This window comes from Bison bison, unplaced genomic scaffold, assembly GCF_000754665.1.
Source record: "Bison bison bison isolate TAMUID 2011002044 unplaced genomic scaffold, Bison_UMD1.0 scf7180017864080, whole genome shotgun sequence".
In the NCBI taxonomy this organism is placed as follows: Eukaryota; Metazoa; Chordata; class Mammalia; order Artiodactyla; family Bovidae; genus Bison; species Bison bison.
The window spans coordinates 3608017-3624528 of NW_011494652.1; the positions used below are offsets into that span (position 1 = coordinate 3608017).

General features: G+C 46.2%; 1 protein-coding gene across 8 annotated transcripts in view; it reads right to left on the reverse strand.

Moving 5' to 3' along the window:
• PPP6R3 (protein phosphatase 6, regulatory subunit 3) overlaps positions 1-16512 on the reverse strand; it is a 125659-nt gene that overhangs the window by 36127 nt on the left and 73020 nt on the right. For all 8 annotated transcript variants that reach the window (XM_010837662.1, XM_010837665.1, XM_010837664.1 and 5 more), the window contains 6 exons: positions 10109-10238; positions 7755-7907; positions 6662-6811; positions 5618-5682; positions 3112-3227; positions 1390-1475 (listed from right to left, as the gene is read on the reverse strand). In XM_010837662.1, the coding sequence (XP_010835964.1) occupies positions 1390-1475; positions 3112-3227; positions 5618-5682; positions 6662-6811; positions 7755-7907; positions 10109-10238 (700 nt within the window). The remainder of the gene's footprint in view (positions 1-1389; positions 1476-3111; positions 3228-5617; positions 5683-6661; positions 6812-7754; positions 7908-10108; positions 10239-16512) is intronic.

Below are 16512 nucleotides of genomic sequence, written 5' to 3' on the forward strand. Positions count from 1 at the left end.
AGATCAGAATTAATACTCCTATTTCTCTATAAATAAAAAACAAGTCAAAACTCTTCTTTCAAGGAGATCACATTGCCCGCATTCTTAACAAGGACTCAATATGGGGACCTCTAAACTAACAGGTTCAGTTTAAGTATAATTAAGAACAACTTTACTCTGTAATAACACCCTGATCATCCAGAATTTTAACCAATTTGACCGGGGGAAAAAAAACACTCTACGGTGGGTAATACATTTGTTAAAACTTACTTAACCCTTCCTTGATAGCACAAGGCTGTCAAAGTGCATGTCACTTCCTCTGCTGGGCTATAACACACTGAGACACAGGGGCCACTAAACCGGCTTTAATTAAATGGCCCCACACAGTTCCCTTTCTACATTTACCTCTTCATAATTCTTTCAGCTTCTAGTACCTAATAATTCTCCCACTATACCCACCTTAACAAGCCACCAATCTGTCAAGAATCTGTTAAAAGACAACCAAAGTTGTGAGATGATCTACAGAGTGGGAGGCGACAGGCCCTTGGGGCCATGTGACACAGGGTGACCCAGGGACTGCTCTGTAGCACCTCCTACCCCCACCCCCATTTTCTAAATTCTGTTCTGAGCAGATAAGGCTGCCAGGGACTTGACTGCCTAACAATCGAGGGAGTTACTGTGTATTAGAAATCAAGACTGCAGCTGAATTTCAGAACCAGAATGCAACGTCTGACACGCCTACTTCCACGTACAATCGAGGCTCCCACCTCAGGTGTCAGGCGGCACGTGCGTGCAAAAGGATACACTTTCCTTCATCTTCAAAACCAAATCAATACTTACCTTAAAACTTTATGTCTTAAAGACTACATTCCAAAGTCCAATATAATTTTAAAAAATATTATCAATGCCATTGTTCCCTGGCTCAGAGTACCAATCTGTTAAAAGCTGGGGTTCCAAAGTCATCTAAAGAACTTTCCCCAACTGGGAATGACTTTAATGAGGGTAAACTCAACTAAGCAGAAGTAGAAACCAGTTACAGGAATATTTTTTGGTGCTCCAACCACCCGGAGTTACCCAGGCGTAAGGCAACAAACCCGAGTGTGACGGGACAGCTGGGGCTGAGCTGAGGAGCCCAGGGAGCAGGCGCCGAGGGAGGTGAGGCGGTGTGGCAGGAAGCGGGGCTGAGGGCTGCATGTCCCCTGCGTCGTCCCAGGCCGGAACTGGGAGCCGACTGGACAGATGAGCCAGAGCGCTGCGGACGCAACCTCTTTTACTGATAAGAGACACGAACGTACCCCTTGGTCCACCATCACCAGGAAAAGTGGAAGAGAGGTGCCTCACATCTTTCTGAATAAGCGGGCAAAGTCCCAGAGCACCGAGATCACAGAAATGTAATCTTGTAGAACCTACTAGATCCACCGTGTTCCTCTTGTTCGTTTCTCCTAAGGAGCTTGTGCAGAACGTCTCCCATCGCTCCCTGACTTCGTCTGGAAGATCTTTAGAGGGGAAAAAAGGAAAAACGCATGATCACTACAGTGACTTTCACACAGACAAACAGGGATCCTGAGAGGCTGCCACCGTGCAGGTTGCCAGGGTGAGCAAGCCCTGCAGGCTGGGCGCCGGGCCCTGGGAGGCTCAAGTTACAGAGCCGTGCTCAGTCTGAACCCTGAGGACTTTCAGGAACCCCCTACCCTGCCCCTGTGGTCTATGCTTGATGCCAAGAGCCCTAACCAGTTACCTGGATTTAACTATATTTTTAGGATCTTTTGGTAAAAACTTAACCTGGAAAATATTAATGTAAATGTTTCCAGTGAACTCCTTATAAAGGTGTGGTTAACAGTGGTCCTGCTCCACGGTCACGCGTGTCCAGGAAACACTGCACATGCTGACTCCTGCACACTTTCTTGAGAAATTCTGAGGGAATTTAGCCCCATGGAATCCAGTGTGGGTTCTTAAGTTCCTCAAAGATAATGTTTTCTAAATACTTGTGTCATAAGACGACAAACGGATACATGTGCAATAGTGAAATCCATCCTATACAGAAAATTTAAAGAAAAGGAGACACAAATAGTTTTATGAGAAAATGAAACTACAGCTGCAATCTGGGAGCCCTCACCAGACTGAAGTTGCTGTCTGAAAATTCTGGTTTAAATGTATGTGCATACACGCTCACACCCACATCTGGGAAGCAACCACCATAAAACTAAGACTGCTCTAAAAGAACACATACGTGACATGGCCAATTCAAATGTACGGCTAACGACATGCAGTGAGATGATATGGCTCATCTCTCTCTCAAGAAGCAAAATCCCAGGTGGGCAAGCCCCAGTTTTCTCCATCGCGGGGCCACAATCGTGCCACTACTGCACATTCAATAGGCAACAGCCTCCTGAACACAAACGTTCTTGAGAGGAGGAGGAGAGACCGGGAGCTAGTCTTCAGCAAGCTAACAACTGAACAAATGCTGCACCACGAGGCTAAGACATTTTGCCTCTGGAGTGAGTCACAGGACTAGAAATCCCGCTGGGGCACACAGGGTTCTTCATGTTCTCATCCAGGAGAAGGCGGAGTCAAGGCCAGGGAGCCAGTGGGAAAGGCATCCACACAGCTTTTTCAAGGAACCTCGGGTTGATTACATTCAAATGCTAGTACAGAAAGAGTCTTTAAGGATATGGGCTAATAGCCCTCATTTTAGTAATAGAGAGAAAAAAATGCTGCTAAGTATCTTAATATGCTAGTGAAAGGAACTCAAATCCACAGGCCATGTGGGGGCCTTCAGGAAAAAAGAAACTGCAAGAGTAACTAACTGTAGCTCACAAGGCTCCACTGTCAGCCCATGAGTACTTCAAGCTCATGACTCGTGAACCATGCCCTTAGAGAATGCAAGTGGGTGACTCCAGTTACTGGCCAAGCCTGCCGATACTTAGCAAAAGGACTGAAGAACTAAGAACAGAATACAGCAAAGAGTTATGTTGTTCAAACACATTCTCAAGAGTCTCATTCAAATCTCCAGATAATGTTGAAGTAGAAGGAAGCTCCTTAGACAGCTGTTTAAAAAGCTATGAAGCCCTCCACACTACCCTTAACTTGTCCAATCCAACAGAAACGATGCTGCGACCCCTGAGCCGTTACCTCTGACGAGCTGCTGCACCAAGGCGCTGCTGGGGCCCTTCTCCGCGCTGTGCACGATGCAGTTGGCTATCCTCGTCAGGTGGCCCATGTAGCCGTGCCGCCGACCTCCCTCGGCCCTGCCAGGGGGCAGAGGACAGATGTTCAGACTCCTGACGGGGGGGTGACGGCACAGCTGGCTAACTGCTGTGGAGTTAAGCAATCATTCTAAAATCTGAGCCACCAAGGACAAGAACAGACAGGAGAGGAAGGTAAGGAGTCTTATCAGACTCGGGGTAGGGGTGGGGGGAGCAGTGAAATGTGTGGCAGAAAATAGTCTACTCAAAAAATTACACTGCAGCCTCACTGGACACTAGGGCAAATTTTGTTCAAGTATTCAAACCAACCGTCTTTAGTCACATACTATCTTTAAAAACAAAAACACAAACATTCACCGGTACCTGATGATGCTGTGGCTGTGACTTTCTCTCTTTCTGTAAAACTGTTTTTCAGACTAAACAGACTGTAGAGAACTGAGGTGAGAATTCTACTGGTTCATTTTGCTAAGACAGGATATTAAATTTCAATCATATTAATCAATTACCAGAGAAAGTTATCTACTAATGGCATTTCTTGAGTTAAAACATTAGCTGACTCGAGGACTTGGCCAAGAGGAAAGGTGGTCACCTTGCATCTGGCCCATACACCACTGGGAGCAGACATGCGTGTTACTCCTCACCCATTCCCTCACCAGAGTCTGCTCTTCACAAGTGACCCATCTTTACACTTAGGACTTCTCACATCACTGTGACTGCTCTACCTGAATATTTAAAAAGTGTCAATATTTTAAATTCTATGAAACAGAAGACTTTTGAATGCAGACAGGAGGGAACAAACTGAAGGGATCTTTACTTAAAGGAGACTCTTTCAGGAGCCACTTTAAAAAAGAAAAAACCACATAATGCTTACAGGCTTGCCTCAAAAGTGTCTGCTACCAAGCTTAGAGGTTCCACGGATACCTATAGGTCGGAAGGCACAGGGCAGACTTCAGCTGAGCTGCTAAGAGCCTCCCTTCTTGTTCAGTCGCTCAGTCAGGTCCAGCTCTTTGTGACCTCTTTCAGTTTCACAGTAAGATTCACAATAAGAACCTGAATGTTCATTCGGGGCAAATTCTTACAAACTCTGCTGTATTCCCTCAAACCTCCACAAGTGAAAACAAACACCCATCTCCAAGCTTTTTGGCCCAAGGCCCCCTATGTTCTTTATGCTTCCTGTTCAAGGAAACCTTAAAAAGCTCTTTCAAGACCACCAAGAAAGAAGAAATCATCTTAGCCAGGATTTCAGAGGCTGGAGCTCACAGGGAGCAGAGCACTGGTGAGACGAGGAGGCAGAGAGAGGCAGGGAGTCAAGGAAGGCGAAGACAGACCAGAGACGTCCGTCTGGCCACAGAAGGGCTCTCCTCGGAGGAGAGGACCTGAGCCCCAGCCACACTCAACTACAAGCCATCTTTCTCCACAAAGAATCAAAGCAAAGCCCTATCAGTTTTTAGTAATTGATTTTTAAAAGAAATGTATACCCCAAAATGTATGCTTCCATAAATATGACTTAAAAGCAAACACAAGAATGCCTTGAGAGTGTTTCCCAAACTCACCCCCTGCTGCAGAATCTATGGGGAGGCATAAAAGCTCCCTGGGCGTTAGAGAGGAACGCTAATCCCCGACAACACTGCTAGGGGAAACTGTAACAAAGCCACTCACAGGCCGCAACACATACCGCAAGCAACCGTGCCAATCAGCTAACGGAAACTTTCTATAAAACGAAATACTAGGCAATTTTGCCCTCCTCTAGCTCCAGGCACAAAGTGACTCTAGGAGCTAATTATCATCACGGAGGACTTGCCTTTGTCATTCTCTTCCTCCTTCCCATCATTCTCAGAAAAACCACCATTCACAAAGAAACAAGAAGTTTCAAAAGCAGCAACAGAGGAGGGGCGTACTCCCAACTCCTGGTTTCCCCTCAAGACAGGTAGAAAGACAGGGAGATCTAAAAGTAAATTATTAGAAAAATACCTGTTAACAATTAAATGCTCTGGAAGTCCCAAGAGAGCCATTTGTAACTAGCTGTAAAGTGGCCTATACCATGTAACTATATCCATTGTTCCCTGTCTAGAGCAAGGGCGCGCATTTTCTTCAAATTAAAAATCAGGGCTCCTCTAGAGGCTCAATGGTGAGGAGTCCGCAGGAGACATAGTTCAGTCCCTGGCCCAGGAAGACCCCACATGTCTCGGAGTGGCAACTGCTAAGCCTGTGCTCTAGAGTCCAAGAGCCACAACTACTGAAACCTGAGCGCCTAGAGCCTGTGCTCTGGAGCGAGAGAAGCCGCGGCAATAAGAAGCCCACACGCTGGAGCTGGAGGGTGGGCCCGCCACGCCACAACTCTGCAAAAAAGCCTGAGCAGCAGCAAAGACCCAGCACAGCCAAATATAAACAAATAATCACACTGAACTCCTATCCGAAAACAATATACTTACTGTTTCTTCTCATTCATTTCCCAGGCATCAAGTATTCGTTCTATTAACTGACATTTTTGAAAGAGCTGAATAAAAAAGAATGTTCAGGTTAACATTGACATAAATGTCAAAGTGTCAAAATTTTAAAGTGAAACAGAACTCTAGTTAAACAGAAAAGTGATACATACCACTTTGTACATACAACCCAGCAAGCTAAACACAGCTGTGAATTATTGGCTAAATCAGATGCAGTGTGATAAAGTAACTGCTACCAGCGAGCAACTGACCTAAAGCAAAGCCAGGTTTTATTCTGAAATGGAATCATGCCCCAGCAAAAATTTAGTTCACAACCCACAGCAATACTTGTACTTTTCAAATGTGAGCAACACTCACTTCTACATGAACTAACAGTATTGCATTCTTATTAAAAACAGGTGTGGCTGGCCAGTGACCAGAGCTGTGGGCTGCATTATCAGAATGTGCAAAGCCAGTCTCATTCAAAGGTCATCTGTCTTCCCCATCTACTTGGTCCCTCCAGGCTAGCCTTGCCCGTCTTCAAGGTTTGGGGGTAACACAGTATGAGCGAGAGAATGTCCATAGTCACAGAACTGCAGAGCAAGAAGACACCTGAAGACGACTTGGAAAATCACCACCTCACATTTAACAGAAGACAACAGATCCCCGAAGAGGCGTGCTGCCACTGCAGAGAACCCACCTCTCCCCACTTTCAGTCACAGGTTCAGCACCAAAAATGAAAACTCAGGCAAGCCAAATTAACTGTTCAAGTGTTTTTTAAATTTGTATTGTTTTTTCATTTCCAAAAGGTTTCTAAATCTTCCAATCTATTGAGTTTACTGAAACTTTTTTAGAAAGTTCATCTAATGGTGAACTGCCTAGGATATGATTTATAGTATCACTGGTTAAAAGTACAATCAAAATAGGACAGTTAAATCCTTAGATTCTGAAATCTCACCTCCTACCCTTAGACTTCAATTCACTTCATAACTTAAGTAGAAAACTACTCTCACCAGGAGTGGCAGAAAAAAAGACACCAAGTAAGCTTACATGTTTCAATAACAAGTTGTCACCAGCAGAGTCTTGATCAGTAATTGTGCTATTTTCTGTGTTTTCAAAAGGACTCGCAAGAATCAGTGCAATGCAAATTTCCACTTGTGTATGTAAAAAGTTATTCCATGTGTATTTGAAGAACATGTCCTACAAAAAAAAGAAAAGTAATGCTTTCTTTTACTGTCATCTCAATCTTTCAGTCACTACCTCAATACATTCACCAAATAATCAATCAATAAAGGATGTGCTCCTGGTACAATACAACAAATTAAAAGGAATACATTATTTTTAAAGGCAGTTTAAAATGCCTCCATAGACTAAACAACATATTTGCTCATTCAACATGTCAGAATTTGCAAGGAATCTAATAGAGACCAACAATAAATGCATAAAGGCAATAATAAATTTCTTCGAGAAAACCTTTTTGTTTTCACAGTGACTAATACAGATATTAAGTTTAGTAAATTTCCAATGATTTTCAAAGAAATTTATGAGAATTTCATTTTGATTCAACAAAATGTTCACTGATGACTCCTGAGCAGTGTCCAGTGCTAGTTGCAAAATACGGTCTCCAATGTCAAGGTGCTCACACCTTAAAAAAGTAACCGGGCCAGGTCCGTGAATCCTAAGCACAGGCCTCGGAGCCGGGGACCTCAGGGGTGCGGGAAGTCCAGATAAGACAGTCTTAATATCCTCTGCAGCTCTCTCTCAGTGGAAAAAAAACAGAAGCCTGTCCCCTGAAGAGAAGCATTATGCAGGCAGCAGCCACTATGGCTCACACAACCCCCAAAGTGACTACACTCACTCTATCCTCCACGGGAGACCGAGCTTTCGGAGGGAAATGTCTGTGTCTTAACTGTCCTGGAAATTCTCTATAACACAGGCACAGATCTCTACGCAGAGCAACAATAAATCACTACTGAAAAATTAAAAGCACTCAAAATTGATGATAACCTCAAGGGCAAGACTGTCTGCGCTCAGACCAAGAAAAGTCACTGACACGTACTGTGAGTTTATGAGATTCTACAATCAGCGATCTTATTTATAAAAGCTCAATGGCAACTGAAGACATCTTCCAGGGACATCTTACCAGTATGACCCCAATGCTATTCAGCTCCATGAGGTCCCCGTTGATGCTGCTGGTATTCGTCTGGAGGAGGCTGGATACCAACCTAACCACACTTAGCCGGGTGTTCCCCACAGGGGGGTCCAGCACGCCCCACGTAGTCTTCATCACACTTTTCTGAGAAAGAAAAAGCTTTCTGATTAGGTTCAGTTTAGGACTTCCCTAGCGGCCCAGTGCTGAAGAATCCACCTGCCAACGCAGGGGACACAGGTTTGATCCCTGGTCCAAGAAGATCACACATGCCATGGGGGCAACCAGAGGGCAGCCCCAACTCACCGCTAGAGAAATGCCTGCAGGCAGCAACAAAGACCCAGCACAACCAAAGATAAATAAAAAAATTAAAAACCAGTTCAATAAACAAACGGTGCAGGAGTATGTACTAAGATATGACACTAGTTAACCTAAGCCCACGAACAACTTGGCCTAAATTCTACACGTGCAGGAAAATCCAAAACTCCTACTGATATCTTTAAGGTATGATGAAATAAATATAAGAGAAAAAAAATAGGTAATTTTCCTAGACTACATATTTTGTAAGAAATCAAGTATCCCCCCTGCCTTCAATATTCTAAACAAGCAGAAAGCTTGTCAAGTCCATGAAGAAAAAGTGCAATATTCCAAACCTGACCAGAAACCGGAGAAACTGAGAAAAGTGACAAGTGCTTTTGGAACACAGTCCTCAACCTCTGCCAGAGAAAAACGCAGACTCAGTAGCTGCCTCTGGGTCACAACCTAGAAACAGGATCAACCTCAAACCTGCTTTCATCCATAAAAGGGAGTTTGCATTCTTTGAAATTAAAGACAGACCCAGAACATTTCAGAACTTTAGAAGTTTGGCAGGAGACCCGCAACAAAGTGAAAAGGGTATCCTTCTCCATGTCCCGTCCAACAGGGCTTCCCAGCACCCCCGCCTGCTCTCCTCCAGGCTCAGGGGAAAGGGGAGCCACCCCCTACCCTCTGCAGTACATGCTAATGAACACAGATCTACTCACACACTGCACTGTGCAGTAAAGCCCGTCAGAGGCTGAACTCACTGCCCCCAGCAGGGAAACAGAAGTCCAAACAAAACACTGTCTTACTTTGGAATCAGGCCCAAGAAGAGCACCAGAGTGAGAACCCACATGAGATGCTTCTCTGTCCACCGAGAAAGGAGACAGTGACACCTGAGACACGGGTCAGGGGCGCCCAGCCGCACCTCCTCTTCTCTCAGGTCGCCCCCCTCCTCCGACTTTCACTTCTTTTCTCCTGAACAAATGCTGCTTCTTCCCTGACTCTCCTGCCCTTCTCCCCAGGCCTGGCATGAAGGACGCCACTGGCCAACATCAGTAGCGCACTTTCCACGGCGGGCCCGGAGCACTCCGGCCTGTGCCCCAGACCACTGCCTGCTCGCTGGTCATATGACGAGACAATCTAGAATCTGAACCAGACTCCAAGCACAATGGACATAAATTATTCTCTGCCTCCCCTCCACAAACTGGAAACACCTAAAGCAGAAGGGAGACACTACTACACTCTGTCCCCAGGAACTCACTCCACAGAGGCCACAGAGGTGCACTGTGTATAGCCTGAGACGCCGGGTGCGATGATGCACACAGAAGGAAAAACCAAAGTTAAGAACTAGCGTGGGCGGCAGAACCCTCAAGGGTCTGTCTTCCACCCCAGAGACACCACAAGGGAGAGCCTCGTCCCCTAACCTCAGTCTGCAGTGATCCAAGGGGTAGTCATGACAAAGACACCGCTATGGACCATGGACACCCTGCTTCTGTAGGTCTTCACTGTCTGCGTTTTCAGTGGCTGCCTGAATAAACAGTCATTTCTGGATTAGCCCCTGACAGAAAAACTAACACTCCAAGTCACAGTCAACCCACCACTTCTTGAATGACAATCTGTCTGTCAGGCAGTTATACTGCTCCAACTCTGAGTAAGACAACCCGACTTCCAAGATTAGTGTCTTGAAGATTAATGTGTACCTCAAAGGTGTGAAAATGACATGCTATGAGAAGAAAACTATTTTACTTGCATGTAAATACACAGAATTTATAGGAAAAAAAAAGAACAAAAAGCTGAGTTTTCTAAGGAGGTAAGTATCTTACTTAATTTGCTTAATTCTATTCCATTCATCAATTTAGACACTATATACAGATAAAAGCCAATTTAAAAACTAGTTCAAAAGCAATGAAAACAACGGCACTTCTAACATACTCTGCACAAGGCGGGTGGGCCACAGCCAGCTCTTTAACTCAGAAGGTTCACCCACCTTCTCACAGCTGAAATCAGACTACGGAACTGTTCAACGACTCGTCAGAGAGCTGCCTTACCTTGGGGGGCTCAAGCAGGAGCTCGTGAAAAGATCCAAGTCTTCCTCGAATGGCTTCTAGAACACTCTTGTTGACCGAACAAGCTGAATGACTCATGCCTGGTGGGCAGATCTCTATATGGCCTTCAAATCTTGAAACAAAGTAAGTGAATTTTATTATTTCAGAACAAACCATTCAAGGTGCTCTGTAACAGTTATGGTAGTGGCTGAGACACATGGTCATGCCTGACTCTTGCAACCTCATGGACTATAGTCCAACAGGCTCCTCTATCCGTGGAATTTTCCAAGCAAGAGTACTGGAGTAGGTTGTCATTTCCTCCTCCAGGGGATCTTCCTGACCCAGGGCTCGAATCAGTGTCCCCCACATTGGCAGGCAGGTTCTTTACCAACTGAGCCACCAGGGAAACCCCTATCAGAGTACAGGGATATTCAAAACAACTGTGGAATATATGTAATTATATAAAAATTTCTGGAAGGATAGGAAGAGGGTATAATAAAACCTCGATGGGGATCAGCTGACATGACCAGAAATCCAACATATGCTGTCAGGGGAGAAATTATATGCCATTTCCTCCCATTTTCTCTGAACTTTCTAGCTCCTTGCACCTACTATACTAACACCATGTCTCTAACCAGAAAATGTGGGAAGCAACCAGAGATCCCTGAACCACAGTGCATACCATTCTTGCCTACCACTGGACGACGTTAATGATAAACAGGCCTGGGATTTCCCTGGTGCTCCAGGGGTTAAGAATCGGCCTGCCAAAGTAGGGGACACAGGTTCGATCCCTGGTCCAGGAAGATCCCACATGCTGTGGGCCAACTAAGCTCATGGGCCACAACTACCAAACCTGGGCACCCTAGAGCCCGTCTTCCACATGCAGCACTGAAAACCCAGGGCAGCCAAAATAAATAGGCCTGCATCTGTTCTACGGATTCTCTCACTAGTCCATCAATATCGCTTCTTCTTTCAGTTCAGTTCAGTTCAGTCACTCAGTCGTGTCCGACTCTTTGCGACCCCATGAACTGCAGCACGCCAGGCCTCCCTGTCCATCACCAACTCCCAGAGTTCACTCAGACTCACGTCCATCGAGTCAGTGATGCCATCCAGCCATCTCATCCTCTGTCGTCCCCTTCTCCTCCTGCCCCCAACCCCTCCCAGCGTCAGAGTCTTTTCCAATGAGTCAACTCTTCGCATGAGGTGGCCAAAGTACTGGAGTTTCAGCTTTAGCATCATTCCTTCCAAAGAAATCCCAGGGCTGATCTCCTTCACAATGGACTGGTTGGATCTCCCTGCTTCTTCTTTAAAAGGCGCATATTAATGTTCTGTATAAAGCTCTATCTATAGTCATTATAAGTGGCTTGGAGCTTCCCTGGTGGCTCAGACGGTAGAGCATCTGCCTACAATGCAGGAGACCAGGGTTCAATCCCTGGATTGGGAAGATCCCCTGGAGAAGGAAATGGCAACCCACTCCAGTATTCTTGCCTGGGAAATCCCATGGATGGAGGAGCCTGGCAGACTACAATCCATGGGGTTGCAAAGAGTCGGACACGACTGGGCAACTTCACTTTCTCTCACTTATAGTTATTATAAACCATTTCTCTTAGGAAAACAATTATGAAATTGCTTTCATAAAATCACTGTTAGGAAGCATGGGGATTCTCAAAGTTGGGGGACAGAAGGGAGGGGTGTAAAAATGTGGGTGCACAGTTCAGATTAAAACATAAACCTGGGAGTGGTGTGTCAGTGCAAACTCACTCCCAACAGCTCCCAAGGCCTGCGCCGAATCCTGGCCCTTGGCTCACCAGCTATTTGTCCTGATACGGAAAGAACGGCCCCCCCAGGACTGCTGGGGGCCACGCTGGCATCGAGGGCAGAGCCCCGCACAGCTGACACCTGGAGGGGGACCATTACGACAGCCATCTGAAAACATTTCACACGTGCAAGTGATTTCCAAGAGCTACACGTAACAGCATTCAGAAACGCAATTATAGAAAGGGCGCGTGGGCAGGGGAAAGGACTTCTGCTTTGATTATAGTGCTTTTTACTGTGTAGGGGTTTTAATAATTTATGTGGCCAGATATAGCATTCTTCACTGCAGTTTCTGTCCAGGAAGCCAGACTTTGAAACTTCTTTACAGTGTCATAATCCTATGAGCTTCTGCATGCTTTTCCTCTAGTATTTTTCATTTATCTGGAATATATTTTTATGCAAAACAAGCATAGACACTGTATTTCTTCCCCAAGTGGCGAGTCGCTTTCTAAGCCACATTTACGACCTGCTTTTTTCACTCATGTGAAAATACCATACAAAAACTTATACTCAAAATCCTTACTCATTCACATAAGTTTCACTTGTTCGTCTGATAAACACTGGAGGTGGTTCAGAGGCGAAGTTGTATCTGACTCTTGCAACCCTGTGGTCTGTAGCCTGGCAGGTTTCTCTGTCCATGGGATTTTCCAGGCAAGCATACTAGAATAGGTTGCCATTCCCTTCTACAGGATCTTCCCAACCCAGGTACAGAACCCCAGTCTCCTGCATTGCTGGTATATTCTTTTATCAACTGAGCTGTTCATCTAATAAATACTCAGTGAGCATAAACTTATCTACCTGCCTTGACACAGGTCCAACAGTCAGTATCCACAGTGTTTCTCACATTTTAGTTCTTTCAAATGTATGTAAAGATCCACCAAATCCAAAACAAAACTCACGCTGACATTCCAAGCAGAGGTCTGTTCAATGTGGAAGTCAGGCTCAGAAAGGCACAGGCTGTGATGGCTGCTGGGGCGCCGGCAGGCAGCGCCCTCTCTCCGCTGAACCTAGTGCCCAGACACACCGCAGCTCGCTCACACTCACCACCAAAGTGAAGACACTTTGCCTGCGCACAGCTTTGGGCGACTGCGAGTAAAGCGCGCACACACTCACTTCTAAGTTCACATGATACAATTTTCACTTCTCGTGGGTAAATATCTAAGAGTGCTGGAGAACAAAGGTCTGTCATTGAAGGTGGCCACTTGACTTCCCACCCCAGGTGGGCCGTGTGAGGCTTCACTGTCACAGCACTGGCTATTTGTCTATGCCTTTTTGGTTTAGCTACGCTTAGTGGGCTGAATGGTGCCCCTCCTAGTCCCCAATCCGGACACCTAGGTTTCCTTCCTGCCCCACGACCAACAGTGTGAGGCCGAAAGGAACTGGTGAGGGGGTCTTCTCGCCACGGCCCCCGATTTTAGGGGCTATGATTTCAGCCTCAGCCATTAAGGATGATAGCGCTCAAGGGTTTTCTGTTTCTCAGTTCCCAAGTTCCTCTGTATTCCTTATTTGCAGACGTTTTATCATAAAAGGCTTTAATGAAATGGTCACACGGTTTTACTTCTTTAGTTTGTTGATACAAGTTACACTGATTTTTATAAAAACTATTTTTATACAGTGGTTTTCAGTTCAGAAAAGAACGGAGGAGAAGGTAGAGACTGGCCATCTGCCGCCTGCCCTCACAAATGCCCAGCCTCCCCTACCAGAGCATCTACTACGGCCCACGAGCCTGCGCTGACCCATCGCCATCACCCAGAGCCCAGTGCGCTTCACAGAGCGCACCAGATGCTGTACGTTTTACAGGTCTGGACAAACAAAGGCATGTACGGGGCACTAAGATACTACACGGAGAATCTTCACGGCCCTAAAGGTCCTGAGCTCCACCTATTCACTTCGCCCCCAGCACCACCCTCTGGTCATCTGTGATCTTTTTACTGTCTCCACAGTAAAATGAGACATTTCCCAGAAGGTTATGTAGCCTTTTCAGATTGACTTCTTTCCCTTCTTTTTCACTTGCATTCAAGGTTCCTCCATGTCTTTTCATGGCTGGAGGGCACCTTCTTTTTAGGGCTGAAAATATTCCACTGTATGGATGAACTAGTCTGTTTATCCACTCACTCACTGAAGACATCTTAGCTGCTTCCAAGTTGTGGCAAGGGTGGATAAAGCTGCTCAACAACCACAGGTAGGTTTTTGTGTGAACATACGTTTTCTACTCCTTTGGATAAATACCAAGGAACCTAACTGCTGGGGCTGTATGATGAGAGCGTGTCTGGTTTTGTAAGCAATTGCTGGACTGCCTTTCAAAGTGGCTGCAGCATTCTGCGTTTCCACCAGCAAGGAATGAGAGCTCCTGCTGTTCTGCGGGCCTGCCAGCACCTGGTGCTGTCAGTCAGGTCCAGTGAATTGCTAGCATTGTGCTTCTTACTGATTTCTGTCTAAATGTTATGTCTGTTTCTGACAATAGTTTAGACTTACAGAAAAACTGCAGAAGTACTAGAGTCTCCATATGACCTATACTCAATTTCCCCCATCGTTATCTTACATTTATCAAAATTAATTCACCAATACTCACACGTAAAATCCACACCTCACTCAGGTTTCCATGTTTTTACCTCAAGCTGCGTCTCTGTCTGGAGTCCACCCAGGACCCCTCACTGTGTTTACTGTCAGGGGTCCTCTGTCCTTCGCCTCCTCTTGGCTCTGACAGTTACTCGAACTTTCCCGGCCAGGTACTCTGCAGAGTGTCCCTCAGCTGGGACCTGGTCTTGTACTTTTCTCACAATCGTGGGTTTTTGAGAGGAAGACCACACGAGTAAAATGCCATTTTCATTACACACCATCCATACACCTTAACAATGGCTGTTGACTTGGAGTATCTGGCTGAGGAAGTGCTGGTTGTAGCTGTCCTTCCACAGTGTACTTTCTAGAAGGAAGTCTGAGGTGCCAGCTACAAGAGTGGAGCGTTTTGCTCTTCCTCCTGGAGATGGAATTATGAACTCCTTGGAATTCTGCCACATGGGAGAGCTGTCTCTTCTTGCCCGTTATCCGTTCCACCGTTTATCTGTGTCAGTATGGATCACGGCTAAGCTATCTTACCCAGCCACTCTGTGCTATAACACAACGCTGCTCTATTCTACCGTGCGAGCACTGGCCATCCCAGCTTTGGCCATGGGTGCTCTTTCAGCTGCCTCCTCTGTCCTGCTCACACACCCTCTTTTTTTCCTTGCTCTTTTTTTTGGTCTTCTTGCACATGGGTTCTTGGTTCCAGGGATCAAACTTGTGTCCCCCGTATTGGAAGCAAGGAGTCTTAACCATTGGACCTCCAGGGAAATCCCTGTGGGTCTTCCTTGTGGAACACGTCCTTAGTCTCTACACTACCCGATGCTCCACACTCATCGCACGTATGTCTTACCCCAGTGGTAGAACGAGCCATTCCTCCAGAGCCCTGATTCCTTTACTGGAGGGCGGGGTTAGAAACCAAGACCTGGGCACACGGTGCCCCTGCTTCTGGTGGTACGTCATGGCTTCTGTGCCTCAGAAAGCAATTGTCGCCTGGGTCTAACTCTCCGTATTTCACTGTAGGTAATTTCTAACGTCCTATGCTGATTCTTTCCTCAACTATGTCGGAGTTCACAAATGAGCCCCAAGATATTTTTCATTTGATTTTTCATTTCTAGCATTTCCAGATGATCTTCCATAGCTCTGCTAAAATTCTCCATCTGTTCACATATTGCTGCTCACTCTTCCCAGAAGTCTTTAACATATCAATCACAGTTTTTTTTTAAATTCCCTACCAGATAATTCCAACACTTTTGACTCTAGTTCTATTGACTGCTTTTTCTCTTGAGAGAGTGTCAGCTTCTTTTAATTTGGCTTCTTCATCTCGCAATTTTTTGGTTGCAACGTGGACATGCTGTGTAAGACAACAGAAACTGATGTAACTAGTACTTGTCTGTAGCGGACACACCTCTCTTCCCCTAAGTCTTTAGTGTGAAGTTTGGGGATCAATTTACAGTCAGCAGCAGAGCTAGGTTCGGGCTCTGCTGTTGCTGTGACTGTTTTTTCTCAGTGCACCAAGACTCAAACTTGTCTCAAGTTACTATGTATTTATAGTCACGGCTGGACCGCCAGTCAACATCTGCTCTGCCCTCAGCTGAAGTTCCTCCTTCAAGCTCGCTCCCATGCTGGTGCTGACGGTCTCCCTGCCCCAGGCCGCAGCCTCCCCTCCATCAGCACCCGGCTATACCCACTCCAGTGTGGTGGCCTGGGCCGGGAGAGGTGTGGGAGGAATGGCTCTGTTGTTCTGGCTCAGCCTCAGGCACCAGAAATGCCCCTGGGCCTCAGGGATGGGCCATCTCGGTAACCCCACCCTTACTTTAGGGACAGGGGCTCTCTAACAGCCTGGGTCCTGAATGTGTCCCTGCTTGTCCTGCGGGATAGAGGTTCTTTCCTAGTCCCTTCCCCCCACTGCCAAGGGTCCTCATGCATGCTAAGTCGCTTCAGTCATGTCCGACTCTTTGTGGGCCCATAGACTGTAGCCCGCCAAGCTCCTCTGTCCATGGGATTCTCCAGCAAGAATACCGGAGTGGGTG